Raw genomic sequence first — 19,951 nt, forward strand, 5'->3', positions numbered from 1 at the left:
AATGCTACTCCGGCTTTTAAAAGTAGCCAGAGATTATGCTTAAGGCCATAAAGCCTTTGCCTGATTTTTTTTTTGGGGGGGGGGGGTCAATCCCGATACTCCATCTCTTTCAAAGCCCCAGCAACTGAAGGAAAGAAGAGCCGCTTTACACGAGGTGATGAGTGAAGGACTAATGTCCCCATTTTTGGCTGTCAAAGCCTAGGACTAAGCAGGGTGAAGCACAGGGCCCTTTCTTGGGAACTCCTCAGGCGCCATCTCTCTCCCAGTGTTTAAGGGCAAGGGACCCTTTGCCTCTTTCCCTCCCTCCCTCTCCAGATTCACAGGTAAACCCTCTCACCCCAGAGAGCGCCAATCAACACAAAAAAGTACATTTACTTTTAACACAACACAGTAAAGTACATTTACTTTATTTTTGCATATAATGAAAACAATGGACGAAGCAGTTCCCGAAGTTCCCGAACGATCAGTGCTCATTATTCAAGAAGTGAGGTCAGAAGGCAAACGTTGCAGTTTTCTCCAAACACATATTCCAAGTATCAGAGAGGACTAACAACACACGCAACAGAGCTGGTTTCAACAGAGCCCCAGCAAGAAGGGTGAGCACTGCAGGTCCACGTGCGTCAGACCAGGAGCAGTGCTCCAGGACACCAGAATGTACCCAGCAGTCATTAACCCTGCCCGGCAATATACATCTGCCCTGTGAGGTTCACTGCCTTTCATCAGATTCAATCTGACTGGCTCTTTCCTCCCACCTTCCAGGCTCATCATTTCCTGCTATCCCAAGGCGGATACTCCACACACAGAAGTCCAGGCAGCTCCAGATATACTGGCCCAGCTGTGTTTCACTTGGCACCTCCGCAAGCCATGCTCCAACTCAGATTCTGTACAGGAAGTTCCCGTTGCTATCGAAGAACTCTCGCCCCCTCTGGACAACTTTGCTGCTCAAGTCCTGCTCACCCGGCTCCTCTGCCTTCAGATCTCCCGGCGTGTCGCCTAGCAATCCATAACCATCAGGTCCTCTCTTGCCCGCACCGTCGCTGGTGGAGGACTTCTGCAGCTCTCGCTGATGACCTAGGGCTCCTGCAACAGGCACGGAGCGTTCCTCCTCCGGGACCTGGATTCCTTGATTCCCTCCCTTTTGTCTCCGTGGTGTATTTGTACCGTGAGTGTTTGAGTCTATCAGGTGCAAAGCTGTGCTGTGACCCAAGACTCTGAATGAGGATTCACCCCTTGGCATCAGCAAAGAGCCTGATCCAGAGTGACTCGCAGACAGCGACTTCAAGGTGTCTCCAGAGCCGGGGAGCTGCCGGAGTGAGTGCCCAAGTCCAGCTTTCTTAAGGACTTTTTGATCCTGCTTCAGCTTCTGCTCCAATGTGGGTACAAACTTGCTTTTTAAAACCCTTCGGATCACATCAGTGCTGACACCAAAGCCTTCAGCTAATCTAGGAACTGACCAGGACTCTGCAAATTCTTTATGTAAATACCTATGAGAGAAAGCAGCAGGTTTTTTCAAGTTGTGAAGCAGTCCGCTAACAGAGTACCTAACTGACAATATTAGTGATATCTACGTGAAAAAGAAGGGCTCAGAAAAACAGCAAACATGGCCTCTGTCTTGCGCTACTGAACGGCTGTGTTCCATTCCTATGTGCCGACACCAACACCCCACCACTCCTAAGTCACTTTATTTCCCTCAACTAAACTCCCTACTGTGCACCAGGCCCCAGGCAGATCCTGGGGATGCATGAAGACTGTCTTTTCCTTCAAAGAACATACAGTCTGGTGGTGGAGACGCGTACTAACACATGCAACACCACGATGATAAATTCTAGCAGAGGATGCTGTCAGAGCACCTGGGAGAAGAGGGACAGGCTAGCACAACATCTGTAGTGGCTTGGGAATTGCTTCAGAAGTCCGCCTACAGCTGATCCGAAAGGACGAAGAGGACTAGGCTGGCAGAGAGGAAAAGGAGAGTGAAGGTCTTGATGACAGAGAGCAGCATGTAAAATGCAGAGCAGCCCATCACCATTGTTACTCGTCTAACAGTGAAGACAGGAACAAGTTCATGTCACGCTTATGGAGTTTAACCCAAAGCAACAGTGAACCAAAGAAGGGTTTAGGAAGGGCTTTTTTTTTTTTTTTTAAATGTGGGTTTATTAAAAAATGGCAGAACTGCAATTTGGGACACGTAAGCTATGGCAAACCATGTGCAGGTACAGGAAGCATTTTTTTTTTTTTAAAGATTTTATTTATTTATTTGACAGAGAGAGATCACAAGTAAGCAGAGAGGCAGGCAGAGAGAGAGGAGGAAACAGGCTCCCTGCCGAGCAGAGAGCCCGATGCGGGACTCGATCCCAGGACCCTGAGATCATGACCTGAGCCGAAGGCAGAGGCTTAACCCACTGAGCCACCCAGGCGCCCCTACAGGAAGCATTTTAAGCAGTGGAATGAATGCCACAAGGAGCTTTTCATTTTGAAAGTCAATCCAGGGGTAGTTTTCAGTGGTAGGACTAACGCTGGAAAAATCAGTCAAGAGCCTGTCCTGAAAATCCAGGCAGTCTGAACTGTGGCAGTCGCAAAGAAACCAGAAAAAGGAAGAGAGTTGAGAACTGTTATAGAAAGCCAAATGGTAGAACTTGATAAGGACTAAATATCGGGGGTAGAGGTAGGCAGAGATTCAGGCTTTCAGCTTGAGTGACTGGCGGGACCATTCAGGGGTAGAGTGAAAGCAGGAACAAAATGAAGTCAACAGGGAACAACGATAAATTTTCTTTTGTTACTCTGAGTTCACTATTTTATTATGTTGAGTTTGAAAAACACATGTGACGTCCAAAAAGATACAATCTAGGGCATGGTTGAATATATACAAGTTAGAAGGAAACCATGGACTGGAGACAACAGATTCGGAAGTCGTAAGTGAAGAGCACGGGTGGTTGAAACCACATGATTGAAATAGGTGGAGATAAAATGACCAAGGACACATTTCTAAAACACAACAGTATTTAAGATACAGGAGGAATGAGGGAAACCCAAAAGGAAAGTGACAAAAGCAGCCCTAGAAACAGAAGTGAGTAGTACCCTGAGTTAAAGGAGATGAGAAGTTCAAGAAAATGGGGCGCCTGGGTGGCTCAGTGGGTTAAGCCACTGCTTTCTGCCCAGGTCATGATCTCAGGGTCCTGGGATCGAGTCCTGCATCAGGCTCTCTGCTCAGCAGGGAGCCTGCTTCCCTCTCTCTCTCTGCCTGCCTCTCCGACTACTTGTGATTTCTGTCAAATAAATAAATAAAATCTAAAAAAAAAATTTAAAAAAAAAAAAAAAAAAAAAAAGAAGTTCAAGAAAATACACTACAAGATCAAATGCTGCAGGAATAGGAGAGGCAAGAGACCAGAGCGTCAGGAATCCCTAGCAGTGAGGATGTCACTGATAAGATTTGTGGACGATGGTTTCTCTGTTGTGACCAAACAAGGACAGGTAGCCAGGGAGAGCGAGCTGGGAACAAAGTGATGAGGGCGAACCTGAAGCTGACAGATGGAGGTCTCTGAGGAATTAGGTATAACTATTACCTAGTGCAGAGGCATTGGTCCCAGACAAGTAAAGGGCCACCTTTCCCCCAGTTTGTAAACACTGAGAACTGGAAATAAAGAGAAAGTCCAAGAAGCTCTAAAGGGATCTTAACGAATGGTCAGTTTTTTCGTTAAAGTAAAAGAATAGGGGCACCTGGGTGGCTTAGTTGGGTTTCGAGTTCAATCCCCACACTTGGTAAGAGACTACTTAAAAATAAAAACTTAGGGGTGCCTGGGTGGCTCAGTGGGTTAAAGCCTCTGCCTTCAGCTCAGGTGATGATCTCAGGGTCCTGGGATTGAGCCCCGCATCAGGATCTCTCAGCAGGGAGCCTGCTTCCCCCTCTGTCTGCCTCTCTGCCTACTTTATCTGTCAAATAAATGAATAAAATCTTTAAAAAGAAATTTAAAAAATAAAGTAAAAGGACAGCTGTTAACCACAGAAAAGGAGGTTATAGGACGATATGGAAAAGCTGCCTACTTCAAGAGGGGAGAGGGGAGAGGAAGATGACATGAGAGGTGCTACAAGCCCACAAAATCTTGCTCTACAAAATCCCCTTTCTTCGAAGTGTCACCTTCAGAGTCATTCTAACAGGAACGGAAAAGGACAGAGAACTTACGGAAGCCTACTTGGCAATACTCATCAAAACACAAACCCACTTGCCCTTGTACCTATCAACTCTACTTCTGGGAATGTACACAACAAATGTACCTGCCAGGTATGTGAATGCTGTGTATATTCAGTAGAACACGATTTGTGACGGCAAGTCAGTACAAACAACCCACATACACATCATGAAAGACTAGTGAACTAAATTATGAATTACTGGGACTCCTGGCTGGCTTAGTCAGTAAAGCATGCAACTCTTGATCTCAGGGTCATGCTTTTGAGCCCCAGACTGGGCATAGAGATTATTTAAAAAAAAAAAAAAAAAAAAAAAAAAAAAGGAAGGTTATGATTTACTAGGATTTCTCCAAAAAAGAGCTTTCTGTCCTTAAGTGGAAAGGTCTATGAAATATCTGAAAAGAGATTCCTGTCTGGCTCAATCAGTCATGCATGCTACTCCTGACCCTGGGGTTATGAGTTTGAGCCCTGCGTTGGGTGTGCAGATTATTTGGAAAAAATAAAAGAAGTATGTGCAAAAGGAAAAGTGTAGATAGAACAGTATTTACAGTATTCTGTTTGTGATTAAGGAAATGAATATAAAAATCTATATTCATACTCCTATTTGCATAAGGACACCTGGAAAAAAAAACAAAAATAGTTCCATGGGAGAGTGGCTGGGATTAAAACTATTTTTTCAGACTGTATTTATTTATTTGACACACAGAAGGGGCGGGGAGAGCCAGCGAGCACAAGCAGGGGGAATGGCAGGCAAGGGAGAAGCAGGCTCCTGGCTGGGCAAGGAGCCCGATGTGGGGCTGGACCCCAGGACCCTCGGAGGCATCCCGGGATTAAAACTTTTCAATGTATAGACATTACACTGTTCTAATTTTGAGCCTAATGTAATGAACCGTCTGTTCAAAACAAACGTAACGTTTTAAAAAAGCGCTTTATGACTTTTAAGGTACAGAGTTTCTCTTCAGAAAAACCTACGTAACCAGGGAGGCCCCCATCCCTGACCTTAAAAACGCCACGATCTACCATTCTGAGGTTAAATGATGTGATGTCTTCCAGCCTACTCTTTTAAAATGTCAGCAAAAAGGAACCAGCTGTGTACTGATGTTAAAGACTGGTAAATTTAGACGACGAGCTTAGGGAAAGCCGTTATACTATTCTGTCACTGAGAAATCTTAAATCAAAAAAGTAAAATATAAAAATAACGTTCTAGGCCCCCGTATTCATCACTTCTCGTCACAGCTGATCCCAACTACAGCGAGTCTTACCGGATCTGTTCCATGGCTTTCCACGTCAGGGTCCTGGGCGGAGCACCCGGAGCCTCCATTTGCCTCCGAATTTTCTGGAACCGGGCGGCTTTTTTCTGCCGTTTCAGGGTGCTGGGGGAGAGAACCAATGGCAGAAGCCATGCGTGGGAGCAAAATGGGTGGCTGAAAAGCCTCGGACTACGTCACAAAGAGCCCAGCCCTCTTCTCTTTGTTTGCAAGGGCAACCAGGCCATGTGTGTTGGCTCAGCCCTGCTCCATACACCTCCCCAGAAATCCAATACCTAACACAGCCCGTAAGCACGCTGAACTTTCTAAACGGCTGATGAAATACGTCACTGGTGAAGAAAGCTGTGGTCCCAAAGGAGCCGCACGCCCGCCCCTGCGCCCAGAAACCAGAGCTGCGGCGGATGCGGCGGCACCACGCCCGGCTCCTAGCTGGCGCGGCCTGGAGCGCAGGGGCGCGAAGCCCCGCTTCAGGCTGAGGGCCCAGGAAGGAGCGGGTACCTCTCCACCTCCTGCAGCTCCCGCTCCTCCGGCTCCCAGTCGGAATCGGGGTCCGGCTCGCGGCCGAGAGAGCCGGGGTCGGCCACCCCCCGGGTCGCGAACCCACAGCGAGCGACGGCAGCACGGACACGCACGCCCAGCAAGACCCTCAAAGTAACCGCCATGTCTACAACAACAAGAAGTCTTCAGCAGCCGGAAACGCGCAGTACCGGAAGCCTAGGGGCGGGGCCGGAAGTGGACGGGCGGACCGGAAGCAAGGATGGTCGCGAGTCTCTCCTGCTTCTGGCCGAGGACGGGGAGACTGGGCTTGAACCTGTGCGCTGCCCGCCCTTCCCGGCTGTGAATGTGGAGAGTATTGAGCCTGAAATGCAAGGGCCAGAATGACGTAGAGGACGCTCCTGCAAAACGCCATAAACTTTAATAAAAAGACGGATTCATTTGCCAAGAGCCGCCCCTCCACCCCAAAGGCTGCCCAGGCCGGCCTCTCCGCCACGGCGGCGTTAAAGGCGTTCCTTCGGCGGTCCTCTGATGGCCACAGACCCCTGCCTTGGGCACACGGCTCCTCTGGGAAAGGGGCTTCTTGTCGCCAGGATGACCTCCAGCCCCGGGCCGCCCCTGGGGTTCAGACCCATCACCTAGCTATAAATCCAGGCTAAGGTTTGAAGGGCGGGGATGAGTACGTGGCCGGCCCTGGCTCCTCTTCATCTTTTAGTCTTTACAGATCTGAAAATAATCTTAGGGTATTGAGGAATTCTTGATGTCTTTGTGTTTTGCTTTGTGCAAACAGGGTTCCTGGCCAGGACTTTCCAAACTGAAGCTTGGTGGCAGTCTTTGATTTAGCAAAGATTGAAGGCCCTCCGCCCCTTTGGAAACCCGAGGGGCCTCTCCAGGAGAGGTTGTGCTGGGCTTGCATCCGGTGGTGGCTGAGGTCAAGGAGGGCGGTGGTCTGCAGCATCAGGGGTGCAGAGGCAGGGCAGAGAGTGAGATTATGGGCTTTGGGTGCTCAGTGTTCAGAGTCTACCGCGGAGGGCAGGCACAATCAGTCCATGAGCCACTTTCCACTCTTTCTGGCTGCAGAAGATAGCCTTGTTTTGGGGTTAAAGTGGATGACACTGATCCTGCCAGGGCTCTGTTTATGGCTTCTAGCCTTCTGTTGGCTTGGCCTTCTGCAGTGGAAACATGGGTCCCCTGAGTTGGTATTCACAGGAGGTTCCTCACCTCTTTACCACCTGTTGCCCCGTTACCAACACAGAGGAATGGCATCCCATGCTCCCCTCCAGCATCTATACCACGCTGCATTGTAATTGTGTGTGTACTTGTCGGTTTCCCTGTTAGGTTTGTTGAGTGCTGGGGCTGTACTTCTGCCATTTCTATCAGGAGCCACTACCTGTCCCACTCCCACACTGGTGGAAGTGCCATGTTATATTTTGGGAACATCCCAGCTGTAATGTTTGCTACTGGGAATTTACCCAAGTCAGAGTGACCATAGCTGGTATTGTGTACTTACGGCTAGTGAGCCTGACTCTGGCACTGGAAAAATAGCGCCTTCCAGATGTCTTCATTGACAATGAAGAGGGGCCGATGGCTGCTGAATCTCCTATCCAGTTGAAGTTCTTGGGCTGTAGGTGGCACCAGGAATGATGTGGAATTGCAGCATTCGTGCTTGGCAGTGGCCCTAAGATCCTGGGCGCCAATTCGTGGGCCCGAACTGGATGCAGGAAATGAGGAGGGCCCTGCTCTTTTGTGGCCCTTCTCAGGAGGACCAGTGGGACCAGACTCACAGATTGCAGTTCCTGACTGCACAGCCCGTCCTGGTGGCATCTAGGCTAGAGGAGAAGAGTAGCCCCTTACATTTCTTTTGAGGCTGGATGGAATGGTGTGAGAAGATAGGTGACTGAAACATCTCTTGTAGGCTGTGGCCACTATTTAACCCGTTAACTCCTTTGGGGCCCAGCCAAAACTGAGGACTCAGTAGGCTTGCTACTAGCCCAGGGAATAGTGAATGCGGCAGCTGTTCTGTTGGCCCAAGTCTGTTTACTTATCGCCCGTTAGAGCCGTGGTACTGGCAGTGCTAGGGAGAGATTACACAGAAGCCACCGAGGGGGGTGGCCTTGTTCTTGTCAGTCGTGAGTTTGGGGTTATTGCAAGACTGGAACATAGAGAACAGGTCTCTTAGGAGAAGGGTGGCAGCTGCACTGGGCCAGACGTCATTACCACAAACAAGGGAGCCGGGGGACAAATGCAGAAGGAACCAAGAGACCCTTTCCCAACACCCAGCATACTCTGCTCTCCCGGGCTGCGCGCCAGATACCATCACATTAGCCGCCTGTGCTGTGACCACCACCGTGTGCTGCTGCAGCCCGTTTTCCCGTGTTCTGTGAGAGGCTGCGTAGGGACCCTCACCAGGTACTCATGAAGTTTTTTCTGGCCCTGGCGGCTGGGGTGCAGCATGCGGGTGAGCTGCTCTACAATACCCAGGCTTCGGATGAGGTTCTCCCTCTGGAGCAGGGCTTTCATGCGCTCGAGCTCCTCCTCTTCCACAATCTCTTGAGGATGCATGGTATCCAGGTGCGCGGGAAGCAGCTGTAAAGTACATGAGAGATGATTTCAAGATCTCCAAGGGGGAGTCCCATGCCATCATGACTGGGGGACTCCTGCCCACTGCAACCCCCCCGCCCCGTTCCCTTCCCTGACCCTAGTGGAAGGTGCCCTTTGCTATCCGTTCTCTCACCTCCTGGTCCACCACGTCAGATCCAATGTACTCATTAGGAACTCCTTATGCAGGAGGAGGAGAGGACAGCAAAGATTCCCTTCTCTAGGAGTCCCAACCCATCTCCTACAGAAAGGCGAGAGCTACCAAACCCCTGATACCTCTTTCTCCCGGGGCCGGTTCCTATAAGCCAAGTGGGTGGAAAGTCCCCGGAGCCCGGCCCTGGGTCGGCTCTTCTCCCCTGCGGATTCACCCTGGTTCTGGTCCCTGTTTTCCTTTCGCCTCTTACTGCCTGAGTTCTCCTGCTGTTCCTGCTTAAGGCGGATCTCTTCCAGTTGTTGCCTGACAAGACATAGCCGCTTCAGACACTGGAGAAAGTGTACTGGGGAGAAGCAGGGTGAGGGAGACAGGGTATGGGAGAGTGGGGGGGGGACAGGAGAAGAATGAGGAGGAAGTCGGGGAGCCTACTAAAGGGAAACGAAGTTACTAAGAGTCTGATAGGACATAAGACCCCATTCCTCTTTGCTCAAGTGTTGGCTTCCTCTCTGCCCTGCTGGGGAGCAATTCAGCTTCAGGATAAGCTCCGCCTAAGTGGACAGAGGAGAATGCAAGGCAAAGTACCTGGCACACTCCTCTCTGGCCTTGGAAGCAGCAGTCTCCTGGAAGAGGGAGCCATTGTGCTTGAAGAAAGGTGCGTACTTCTCCGTGTCGGGCCCAGGGTAGATCCGCCGGTATCCCCCGAGGTGGGAATCCTCATAGCGTTCCTGGTCCAGTATTGCGGCATGGGATGACTCAGTTTGTTCTCGCCTATGGAAACCAGGCTCAGAGTGAGTCAGGAGGGCTGTGAGAATGTTCAGTGGGGGAAGGAAGGCTAGCCAAAGCTTTGAGGATCTCCCGCTAGCTTCACAGCCTTTCTGTCCATGGCCCACATAGGGAAAGCTGCCAAGGCCTCTGGCCAATCCCACCTGTGTGTAGCCATGAAAATAGAGGCTTGACTTCCAGAAATCTGGTTTGTTTCCTTCCTTCCTTCCTTCCTTCCTTCCTCCCTGTTTCTTTTCTTTTCTTTCTTTCTTTGAAGATTTTATTTATTTGACAGAGAGAGACACAGTGAGAGAGGAGAAACAGCATCGGGAATGGGAGAAGGAGAAGCAGACTCCCCGCCGAGCAGGGAGCCCGATGCCGGGCTCAATCCCAGGATGCTAGGATCATGACCGGAGCTGAGGCAGCTGCTTAATGATTGAGCCATCCGGGTGCCCCAGAAATCTGGTTTTCATCTTAAGTGCAAAGGGGTCCCCTCATACTAGCTAGCACTCCTAAGTTACCACCATCTTTTGGGTTTCTGATTATAATCTATGTTAATTACAGAAAATGCAGAAGCACAAAAAGACCAAATGTCCCATAATCATACTGTTATGAGCATGGACTTGATGGACTTGGGCAGGACCCCTGAGTCTGAATCCTAGCTTTGCTCCTAACTACCTTGCTCTTTCTTTAATCCTCCCTTCCTTTCTTCTTTCAGACAAAAATGGGATCATACAGCAACATTTTTAAATGGCTGCCTAGTATTCAAGTGATTCTATGATTGTACTTTTGTTCCTTATTTTTTAAAAAGATTTTGTTTGGTTATTTTTATTTATTTATTTGACAGAGGGATAGCAAGAGCAGGAACACAGTTAGGGGGAGAGGGAGAAGCAGGCTTCCCAACGAGCAGGGAGCCTGATGTGGGGCTCGATTCTGGATTCTGGGATCATGACCTGAGCCGAAGGCAGATGCTTAACTGACTGAGCCCCCCCAGGCACCCAAGATTTTATTTTTAAGTAATCTCTACACCCAACCTGAGGCTCAAACTCAAAACCCTGAGAACAAGAGTCACACAGTCCACCCACTGAACCAGCCAGGCTATATGTTTGCTTAATAAGACCAGTAGTTGGGGTGCCTGGGTGGCTCAGTGGGTTAAGCCTCTGCCTTCGGCTCAGGTCGTGATCCCAGGGTCCTGGGATCAAGCCCTGCATTGGGCTCTCTGCTCAGTGGGGAGCCTGCTTCCCCTTCCCCCTCTCTCTCTGCCTGCCTCTCTGCCTACTTGTGATCTCTGTCTGTCAAATAAACAAAATCTTTAAAAAAAAAAAAAGTCCAGTAGTTTTCAGCCCTTTCCCCCACTGAAGGACACGATTCCTGCAGTCATGTGTGCAGTCCCGCTGTGGGAATACCCACTGTATTTACAGTTCTACTTCCCTCCGTTCACACATTTGAGTGCCTACGTGTTCCAGGCCCTCAGGATATCATGACAGATCGAATACACACTGGCCCTGCCCATTGGAATGCAGGTGGTGAAGAGTGATGTTGTTACGGGAATAATTCTAAACCTACTCACTCATTCGTATGTATTATTAACATTATAATTTAGTGTCAGCAACAAATTGCCGTGTTTGTAACCCATCTTATAATGAAAGCAACAGTGGGTAAAAAAGACTGATTTCAACAACCCCTTATTATGGAATGACTAGACTGCTTTCTGTTTCATTATAAACTTTCTAGAGGAGCTTTGATTAAAAAAAAAAAAAAAAAGCAAGAACAAACAGCCCATCAGGCCACATAAAGCTCCTTATGTGCTAATTTGAAATAGCTACAAATGACACTGCTAAGCATGGGACAGAGAATGTGAAAGTTACACTATTGCCTGGGTAAAGGGAGGAGAGCAGTCTGTGTGTGTGTGTGTGTGTGTGTGTGTGTAGGTATGTATGCATTAAATATTTATCCAAGTACACACGTGACCCAAGGAACAGAAGTGACCCAAGAAACAGAGATTGGCTCCTCCGGGGGGATACGGTAGCTACAGAAGAATTAAGAGATTATTCACAGTCTCTTTTGAATTTTGAACATATTGTCTGTGATATGTATCATATTATCTCTGCAGAAAAAAGTTATTCTTTGTAGCCTATCAGCCCTAGGCCACCTTCCCCACCTAAAGAAGCACTCATACACTAAAGCAGCACTCATACGCCAGCCAGGCCAGTGTTAACAAGACAGCTCAGACACCTGGAGCACCTCGCTTCCCGTGGCTGCTGGTGGTACTGGAAAAGCCGCTCCTTGACTCGCCGCTTGTCCTCCTCCATCACCTTCCTTTTGTCACAGCCTCGGAGGTTGACAAGGGTCATGGCATCGCAGAGAAGCGCATCCTTCACTTCTCGATCGAGGCGGGAGTCGGTGGTGAAGCTTGGAGAGTGGTTTACCTGCCAGGAGGAGTCCTTATCCGCCCTGTTCCCAGACCACCGAAGCAGGCGTGGTCTCCTGGAGACCTGACTGAGGGTATAGTCAAGAAATCTCCCCCTGCAGAGGCCTCAGCCAAGGAGGCGGGGTGTTTCTGACTCCCAGGGCCACAGGACTGTGCCACAGAGATCCCTCTGATACCCGGACAGCCTGATTCTAGAGATACAGTGTCCCTAAAGAGAAAGATTACATGAGGAACACTTGGGATTCAAATCCTGGACCGGTGGCCAGAGACCACTCAGATTTGACTCATCGGTCAAAAGTGGAGAGATCTACATCCCCACCCCAGTGCCACCACGTCCCCCATTCTCTCTTCCACCAACTGAGTGCACGTATGTGCCAGGCATCCCGTTCAGGGCGGCCTCTGGATCTTGGTTCTGCAAAGCCCAAAAGACATTCCTCACCTCCAGCAGCCAGGGCTTCAGCCTGTGGTCCAGCAAGATGTCAAAACCAAGGATCTCAAAACAGGCACATGTACCTCCGCTCAGATATTGGGGAAAACAGGTTCGGTAGTTGTGGCGAAGAACAGAATGGGCTGAGATGATGGTTTTGATGATGATGTCCTCGATGTCCGCCCACAGCTCTCCGGGGTCGTAGCCGTGTTCTCGCAGCCAGGCGTTGAGTGTGGACAGCTTCCTGCGAGGCCCAGTGCTCAGAGGACCACCCATTTCTACACCAGTGGGGCTGGGCCGCAGGCAGGATGGTCCCTACCACTACCCCTACTTCCGGGTGCCTGCATGGGAGCGTGGAGCGGGGCTTACTGATCAGGGTGGGGGGTGGGGCCGCACTTAGCGGTTGGGCACAGGACAGGGGTCTGTAAAGATGGTTTTCCTGAGCATTTGGCCTCCCAAGGGCCGGCTCAGTTTGGGGGCTGCTGAGGGCTGCTGAGACCGTAAGCTGAAGAGCCATCAGAGTAGGGAGTACCTCTTACTGCCCATAGCATCATCCCGGACAAAATTCTCATTGTGTTTGTTGATAGCGTAGTTGGTCAGGTGCATGCAGACGTCATCCTGGGAAGAGAGTGGCCCCGTGGCTCAGACTGCTTCCCTCCAGCACCCTGTCTCTAGCCCTTTATTGCCTTTTGATCACCCATCCCTCCCCAGGACAGCTCATCTCCCGTCCGTCTCCTCCTACGAACTGTCCGGCAAGCTCCTGGGGAAAGGGGCAGTCCAGGCTCCTCCTGGAAGGAGCCTGGGAGCACTCACCGCCCCCCGGCTGCTCTCCTCCCGGCCAGGGGCCAGGGTTCACGGGTGACCATGAAACCAAGCCCCTCTACTTGGTTTCTCCGCGGCACCTCAGTGCTCATGAGAGGAGGGTGCCGCCCTGCCCACCCGCCGGACTGCCAGCTGGCGCCTTACCAGGTTGCTGTGGCTGGGCTCCACATAGGGCATAGTGGCAAAGCGGGCCAGGCCCTCCTCATACATGAAGATCCGAAGAGGGTCACAGGACGTGATCAGGACATAGATCCGCATATCAAACTTGAAGCCATCGATGAGGAAGGGCTGAAAGCACGCACACCCACCAGGGAAGAAAACCTTTGAAGTGCTCGTTCTATCCCATGCACTGTTGTAAGCGTTTCAAATCAGAATACCTCATTTAATTTTCATAATTAACAGTATGAAGCATAAAATAGTTACTGTTATCACTCTCATTCAACAGATGAAGAAACTAAGGCACAGAAAGAGTAAGAAATGGCCCAAGATCACACATTTAAGAAGTGGGAAAACTCAGATTCAGACCCAGAAAGGCTTGCTCTGAAGATTGACTCTGGGCTGCCTCTGAGGTGAGGGGAAGCAGCAGGAAGGGTAGGCACCAATGGGCAGGCTGGCTTCCTCTCTGGCACTGGGAGAGACGAGGCACCCCAGGGCTCGGGGAGGGTCCTGGTGGTCCTGAGGCACCCTTCACCTTGGAGATGTATTGCTGGCAGATCATATGCTCTCCCGGCTTGATCTCCCGGGGGTTTCGGGTGATGAAGATGCCCCGTCCCTGGCAGCCGCTGTCCGGTTTGCAGATATAGGTGCGAGTTTTTCGCTGACGACCATAGGATTGGAAGTCCCCAAAGCTACGTGCAAAGAGAGGCTGGTCAGAAGGGTTCTGTGCGGGGCACCTGGATGGCTCAGTGGGTTAAAGCCTCTCCCAGGGTTCTGGGATTGAGCCCATCGGGCTCTCTGCCCAGTGGGGAGCCTGCTTCCTCCTCTCTCTCTCTCTACCTGCTTGTGATCTCTGTCTGTCAAATAAATAAATAAAATCTTAAAAAAAAAAAAAAAAAGAAGAAGGGTTCTGTGCATCACAGCTGAGCCAGGCCCCATGGAGCTCTGCTCCCGTCCACGCTTTTCCTGGAGCGTCTGTCTCAGACCTTCTTTTCTTAGACCAACTGAAACTCTCATCCCTTGAGACTTTCTAGGTCACAAGGCCAGAGTCTGGAGGGAACTGAGATGGTGAAACCTTTCCTACCCGAGGACATGAGCCTAGGCAGTGGGGGGCTCACTCACTCTGCAGGGAGACACCAGGTGCGGGGGAAGATGTTGTACTCGGTAGGATAGAGTTTCTGCATGCGGTTGAGGTTCCGAGCCAGCAGATCTTTGCGGCAGATTTCGGTCATGCCAGGGAAGTGGTTGATTTTCTGAAACAGAGTCAGTTGGTTAACGACCCCCACCAGCCAAGCAAGCAGCAGTCCCTGGGGCCTTGGGCATGCCGGGAGGATTGGGAAAGTCAAAGTAGAAATCACAGTGGACAAGGTGCCTGGGTGGCTCAGCCAATTAGGTGTCTGACTTGATTTCAGCTCAGGTCATGATCTCAGGGTACTGAGATTGAGCCCCTCATTGGGCTCCGTGCTGGGCATGGAGGCTGCTTAAGATTCTTTCACTCTCCCTCTGCTCCTCACCCCTGCCCACAAGCACATGCATGCACTCTCTTTCTCTCTCTTAAGTGTGGTGGGGTGCGCCTCGGTGTCTAAGTTGGTTAAACATCTGCCTTCAGCTCACGTCATAATCTCGGGTCCTGGGATTGAGCCCTGTGTCAGGCTCCCCACTCAGCAGCGAGCCTGATTCTCCCTCTCCCCCTGCTCCTCCCCCCTGCTTGTGTGCTCTCTTGCTCTCAAATAAATAAAACCTTTTAAAAAAAAAAAAGGTCACAGTGGGGGTAATCCCTGTACCCAATACCCTAAGGGAGAAAAGGAAGGTTCCCTAAAGCAAGTGAGAACCTCCTCCTTGGCCTCTCCCAAAACACAAGTCCACACTGCGGTTGGGAAATGAGGGGCAGCAAGAAGGATTCACCAGGACTCTGGGCCTTCTAGCTGCCTTATAACATCCCCCAGACCACTGGAGATGTGTCCTATAAGAATTGGTGCATGGGAGCACAAGCAAATGAGAAAACTTTTTCCAAAAGACCAAAGGAAGCTGAGCAATCCCAGGGGCAATCCCTGCCCAGTGCCCCCAGGGTATGGCATTGCCAGGGCGCCTGCTGGAACCCCAGAGCCAGGAGGCAGCATCTCGCGTTGGTTCTGGGCTGTCTCGCTGGCTTTACCACTCATCCGCTGCAGGAACTTCGTGTTTCTGAGCCTTGGTGTCCTCTTAACAAAAGGGTATCTGCCACTCAGGGTTGGTTTTGAGGATTTAATGAGGGAAGAGTGTAAAAGCACTTAATACCCCGAAGGAATGTTGTTCATGTTGTTTTGCTCATCCTCCAACTGCTTCCTGCTTGACCCTTCTTTGGAGCTCCTTAAGCACTTCCAGTTCTCTCTCTCTCTCTCTCTCTCTCTCTCTCGGGCTCTTCTCCTGTGACTTGTAGGACAAGTTGCAATCTCCTCCACTCCCTTCCTGACTTCCCCTCAAACTAAGCCTGCAGACCTTTCTAAATTCTAGAGTTGCTAACCACCACAAAGACCCCATTAGAGGTCCGGCTTAGTCAGTGGAATGTGTGACTCTTGCTCTCCAGGTTCTGAGTTCAAGCCCCATGTTGAGAATAGGGATTAACTTAAAAATAAAATCTTTAAGGGGCACCTGGGTGGCTCGGTGGATTGGACCTCTGCCTTCAGCTCAGGTCATGATCTCAGGGTCCTGGGATAGAGCCCTGAATCGGACTCTCTGCTCAGCAGGGAGCCTGCTTCCCCCTCTCTCTCTGCCTGCCTCTCTGCCTACTTGTGATCTCTCTCTCTGTCAGATAAATAAATAAAATCTTTAAAAAAAAATAAAATCTTTTTTTTTTTTTTTCAAAAGACCCAATTAGAGGATAACAACAATGCCACGAAGAGGCTATGATCTTTTTGTGGACGCATCTTTCCTGACTTCCTTGCTACCATGCAGGGGCCCACACTGACTCTCAGTGGATGCCAATGCTCGGCTAAGCTGCTTAGAAGCCGATCACTCTGCCCACCTGGCTGTGAGCACTGAAGCTGCCTTCCTCTTAGGTGGGCTCACCTGCTCTCAAGGGTGCCAGGTGGGCACGGATGCCTCCAGGCAAATAGTGCCCAGCAGATCCTTCCTACCTATAATAGAAGTTCCAGAAACCCAAGAGGAGAATTTTTCCAGGGGAGCAGAAGCCCTGGCCATGGCCTTTCCCGCTCTGCCCAGGGAGACAGCCACAGAGAGTGGCAGCCTCAGCTGCCCGAGCAGAAGGGGGAGAGGACTCATTCAGGGACCATGGCCCCTTTTAGGCTGGGGTCCGGAGGTTGTACCTGAAACCTTTTCATGTCCATGACTCGTTCCAGTGAGACAGAGCAGTCTGTCCAGTACACAGTCCATTCCTCATCTTCCCCCACCTCCTTCAGGCCACACATTTGGGCTGCCCGACGCACTGTGGAGAGAGGGAGGTCAGTGGTGCCAGCCGGGACACTAGCGGCAAGCCTGGGGATTGTAGCTGGGTCAGATAAGGAACAGACTTGACCACAGAGTGGGTTGAAGACGGCAGTGGCTCTTACCTCCAATGCTGCAGCTTAATTACCATGTGACAAATTCCAAGTTCATGAGGCTGTCAGGGCCCTTCCAAAATCCGTGACAGAGAAAACTAGAGCCTGGCTCTCTGCTCCTGTGAGTCTTCTTTCTCTCAATTGGGGTGGTTTCTGACCTGCAGAGCCGACCCTCCAGAGGGGTCACACTGGCACCTCCCACACGGGGTGGCCCCTGGCCCAGATGGCAGTGGGCACAGGAGGAGATGAAAAGATAGCTGACCTAGCTGTTGATTTTTTTCTTTTAATTCCTCAAGCCCCCTCAAGGGCTTCCTTGGGGGAGGGGACCACAACCATATTGACCTGTTCTCATGTCAATTACAGTAAAATCTGGGAAAGGGAGAGCAATGGTGACCTTCAGTCGCTTTTTCCGCTACCACTAAGACAAGCCAGAACAATGATGTCTCAGCTGCTAGTAGCTCAGTACTGGCTATAGGCCAGCTGAACAAGATTCTGGGGATTGGGACCCTGACTGGGGACCATCCCGAGAGCAAAAGCTGCAGGTGCCCTCCTATGGATAGTGGTGTGTGAATGAGCTGGGTGCTTACCGCTCTCATACTTGCAGTTGGTCAAGTTGATGGCCAGGGGTCTGGAAGGGAGGAATAGTAGAAATCAGGCAGAGTGGGATAAAGGACAGACCCGGGGCTTCCAGGTACCCGACACATCTACAATGCAATTCATTGTCTCTAAAAGCCACTTGAAGACCAGGATGATAGAAATGGGCTGAAAATGCAAACCAAGCCAGCTCAAATGGTTCTGAATTTTGTGTTTTTGTAGTACCAAAAGGTTAACGATGTTCCTGTACTGCCTGTCCTCTTTTGCAGATTAAAGGGAAGACCCCCCTCGCCCCACAACGGCTGAAGGGAGGCCAAGGGGTGACTCTCTTCTGCAGCCAGGCAGGTGAGGGGACCCAGGCACCTGTCTGTTACCTGCGTTTCCGCCTTCTCTTTCTCCTCCCGACTTCTAAGTCATCTGAGTCAGTTGGGGCTATGATTTTCTTTGGGATTTTCTTGGCTACAATAGATAAGGACACTCCATCCCCAAATTCCTTATAGTCAGCCTTTGAGAGCTTCTGCTGAGGAGAGTCAGAAGGGAGGGTAGCTTCTCCTTGAACACACTCCTCCTCGGATTCCTCTTCCTCAACGTAGTCTTCCTCCGATTCGCTGGTCTTACAGGTATTTGGCTCCATCCTCTTAGGTTCTGAGGGGAGAGGGGTGAGTGTGAAATATGTGTCCCAGCTTCCTTCCTCCAGGTCCAGGAAGGCCTGCGGGAGTCCACGCAAAGGATCTCATTCATGGTGTTACAGGGGAACGTTGCCGCCCCATCCCACTGCAGAAGGGGATGGTTTCCATGTAGGTAATGGGGGCAGGGGAATGCCTGTGAACTGTTGGCTTCCCCGACAAGTCCTGATTATCCAAGATCGCCCCTCCATACAACACGCTGGGGTGCACGTAGAAGCTGGACAGAGCTGGCAGGGCCATGACCATGACTTTTTTATTCCTGAATGGGAAGGAGGGGATGGCTGGGCTCTTGGGGGACCTTGGATTTTAAAATGGAGCTGAAAACCTAAGGTCGCCTAAGCCGGCCCTTTCCCTGTCCCCATGATTCAGTTTCTCCATGTGTACACCCTGGCACTTGATGACTAAGACCCCTTGGGCTCTGCTGGCGGAGGAAGAGCCCCTGGCGGGCACTGCCCACCCGAGATTCTGAGGAGGGGGTGGGGGCTGCTGGGTCCGCCCCTAGCGGTCCGAGGCTGGACTCAGGTGGTCGCTCATGTCCACCCTTCGCCCGGCTTCTGCTCCTTCCCGGGCGTCCCTGGGCGTCCGGGACCGCCTCCTTGTTGCACAGGACTGGCTGTTCCCGCCGATCGCGAGGGGGAGCCCGCCCCCCCCTTCCGGGGTTCGCTCCTAGTTCAGAGGTCCCGGCGGCGGCGGCGGCACCTCCTACAGCAAGCCAGCAGCCGCCGCCGCCGCCGTCGCCATGGACACGAGGGCGGCCCCCATTGGAGCAGCGTTCTGGGGGCGGGGCTTCCCCGGAACCACACCCACTCGGGCGCGGGCAGAGGCCATCTTGTGCGCCCGGCCGACGCGCGTACCCGGGGGTCTGGAGGTGGTGGCTCCGCGGTCCCCGCTGCAGCTCTGCGGCCGCTCCCGGGGGCAGCAGCTGGGACTTGTAGCCCTTCCGCTTCCTCGCCGCTTCACATACGTCTCATCCTATCCTATCTCGAACCCGGGGGGCGAGTCGGGAATTTGGCCAAGTCTGCCTTCGGGGACAAGTACCTGCTCGCCTGCCTTCAGTGTTTTAGTGACCTGTGTTGAGGCGCGTCCGCGCTCGGGAGGGACAGCGGCGAACAGCGCGCAGCCTGCTGTGCTGAGTAACAAAAGGGCCTCATCACAGAGCTCCTTCACCGCTCCTCCTATGCGTGTCCCTACACTCTGACTTCTGATGGCCACCTCCACCGAACTCAGTCCAACCTGTCATTCTAGACTATCCCGTGTGCCTAAATCTAGAGGACGCTTTAGAAACTCCCTTCTTGGGCGCCTGGGTGGCTCAGTTGGTTAAGCGACAGTTTTCGGCTCAGGTTGTGATTCTGGAGTCGTTGGATGGTGTCCTGCCTTGGGCTCCCTACTCAGCAGTGAGGCTTCTCCCTCTGACCTTCCCCATCTCGTGCTCTCTCTCTCTCATTCTCTTTCTCTCAAATAAATAAAATCTTAAAAAAAAAAAAAAAAAAACCCTAAACCCTCCCTCCTTTAAAAAAGATGTGGACATCCTTTGATTCATGTTTCTTCAGCATATATGGTTACTCTCTTCGTGAAATGCTTTGGAGTCCCTTGCCTTCCAGGACTATCACTTTTCTCATTTTTTTGCACAAATATTTTGGGTTCCAGGCACTATTCTGAACCATCTGAATAGTGAACCATCACCAATTCTTGCCTGAATTTGCCACCACACAGCAACCTCTTAACTGGACTCTCTGGTTGTTCTTCCCTCCTTTACAGCCATCCATTACATCTTCAGTATTTTTAATTAATTAATTTTTTAAAGATTATATTTCTTTATTTGCGAGAGTGACAGAGAGCA

At 51.1% G+C, this 19,951-nt stretch overlaps 2 protein-coding genes across 4 annotated transcripts; both read right to left on the bottom strand.

Annotated features, from left to right (window-relative positions):
- Positions 1 to 391: 391 nt before the first annotated feature.
- Positions 392 to 6,159, bottom strand: NGRN (neugrin, neurite outgrowth associated). The gene is made up of 3 exons (XM_004763726.3): positions 5,949 to 6,159; positions 5,445 to 5,555; positions 392 to 1,484 (listed from the first exon to the last, which is right to left on the bottom strand). The coding sequence occupies exons 1-3, from the start codon at positions 6,110 to 6,112 to the stop codon at positions 875 to 877; spliced, it is 885 nt and encodes a 294-aa protein (XP_004763783.1). The 5' UTR covers positions 6,113 to 6,159; the 3' UTR covers positions 392 to 874.
- A 100-nt stretch (positions 6,160 to 6,259) lies between these two features.
- On the bottom strand, positions 6,260 to 18,836 carry LOC101678605 (tubulin polyglutamylase TTLL13P). 3 transcript variants are annotated; one of them, XM_045067267.1, is made up of 15 exons: positions 18,569 to 18,836; positions 17,800 to 18,070; positions 17,419 to 17,459; positions 16,601 to 16,719; positions 14,418 to 14,548; positions 13,831 to 13,987; positions 13,284 to 13,427; positions 12,850 to 12,935; positions 12,330 to 12,561; positions 11,695 to 11,888; positions 9,280 to 9,465; positions 8,820 to 9,000; positions 8,352 to 8,531; positions 7,456 to 7,774; positions 6,260 to 7,114 (listed from the first exon to the last, which is right to left on the bottom strand). In XM_045067267.1, exons 2-15 carry the CDS (start codon positions 18,057 to 18,059, stop codon positions 6,966 to 6,968), a joined length of 2,379 nt encoding a protein of 792 aa, XP_044923202.1. In that variant the 5' UTR covers positions 18,060 to 18,070; positions 18,569 to 18,836; the 3' UTR covers positions 6,260 to 6,965. The 3 variants fall into 3 exon arrangements, with proteins under 3 accessions (XP_044923202.1, XP_044923203.1, XP_004763781.1); XM_004763724.3 differs by having other exon boundaries at positions 6,999 to 7,114; positions 7,456 to 7,769; XM_045067268.1 differs by having other exon boundaries at positions 6,994 to 7,769.
- Between the last annotated feature and the right edge of the window lie 1,115 nt (positions 18,837 to 19,951).

The sequence above is a fragment of the Mustela putorius genome, unplaced genomic scaffold (genome assembly GCF_011764305.1).
Source record: "Mustela putorius furo isolate JIRA1106 unplaced genomic scaffold, ASM1176430v1.1 tig00003875_pilon_pilon_pilon, whole genome shotgun sequence".
NCBI lineage: Eukaryota > Metazoa > Chordata > Mammalia > Carnivora > Mustelidae > Mustela > Mustela putorius.

Coding starts and splice junctions, on each gene's coding strand:
- NGRN (XM_004763726.3), bottom strand. CDS start 6,112: ATGGCGGTTACTTTGAGGGTCTTGCTGGGCGTGCGTGTCCGTGCTGCC. Junction 5,556..5,948: donor GAGCTGCAGGAGGTGGAGAG/GTACCCGCTCCT, acceptor TCTCTCCCCCAG/CACCCTGAAACGGCAGAAAA. Junction 1,485..5,444: donor AAAGCCATGGAACAGATCCG/GTAAGACTCGCT, acceptor TTTCTCTCATAG/GTATTTACATAAAGAATTTG.
- LOC101678605 (XM_045067267.1), bottom strand. CDS start 18,059: ATGGAGCCAAATACCTGTAAGACCAGCGAATCGGAGGAAGACTACGTT. Junction 12,936..13,283: donor AGCCCAGCCACAGCAACCTG/GTAAGGCGCCAG, acceptor CTCTCTTCCCAG/GATGACGTCTGCATGCACCT. Junction 7,115..7,455: donor CAGAGTCAGGCTCACTAGCC/GTAAGTACACAA, acceptor TTTCCACTGCAG/AAGGCCAAGCCAACAGAAGG.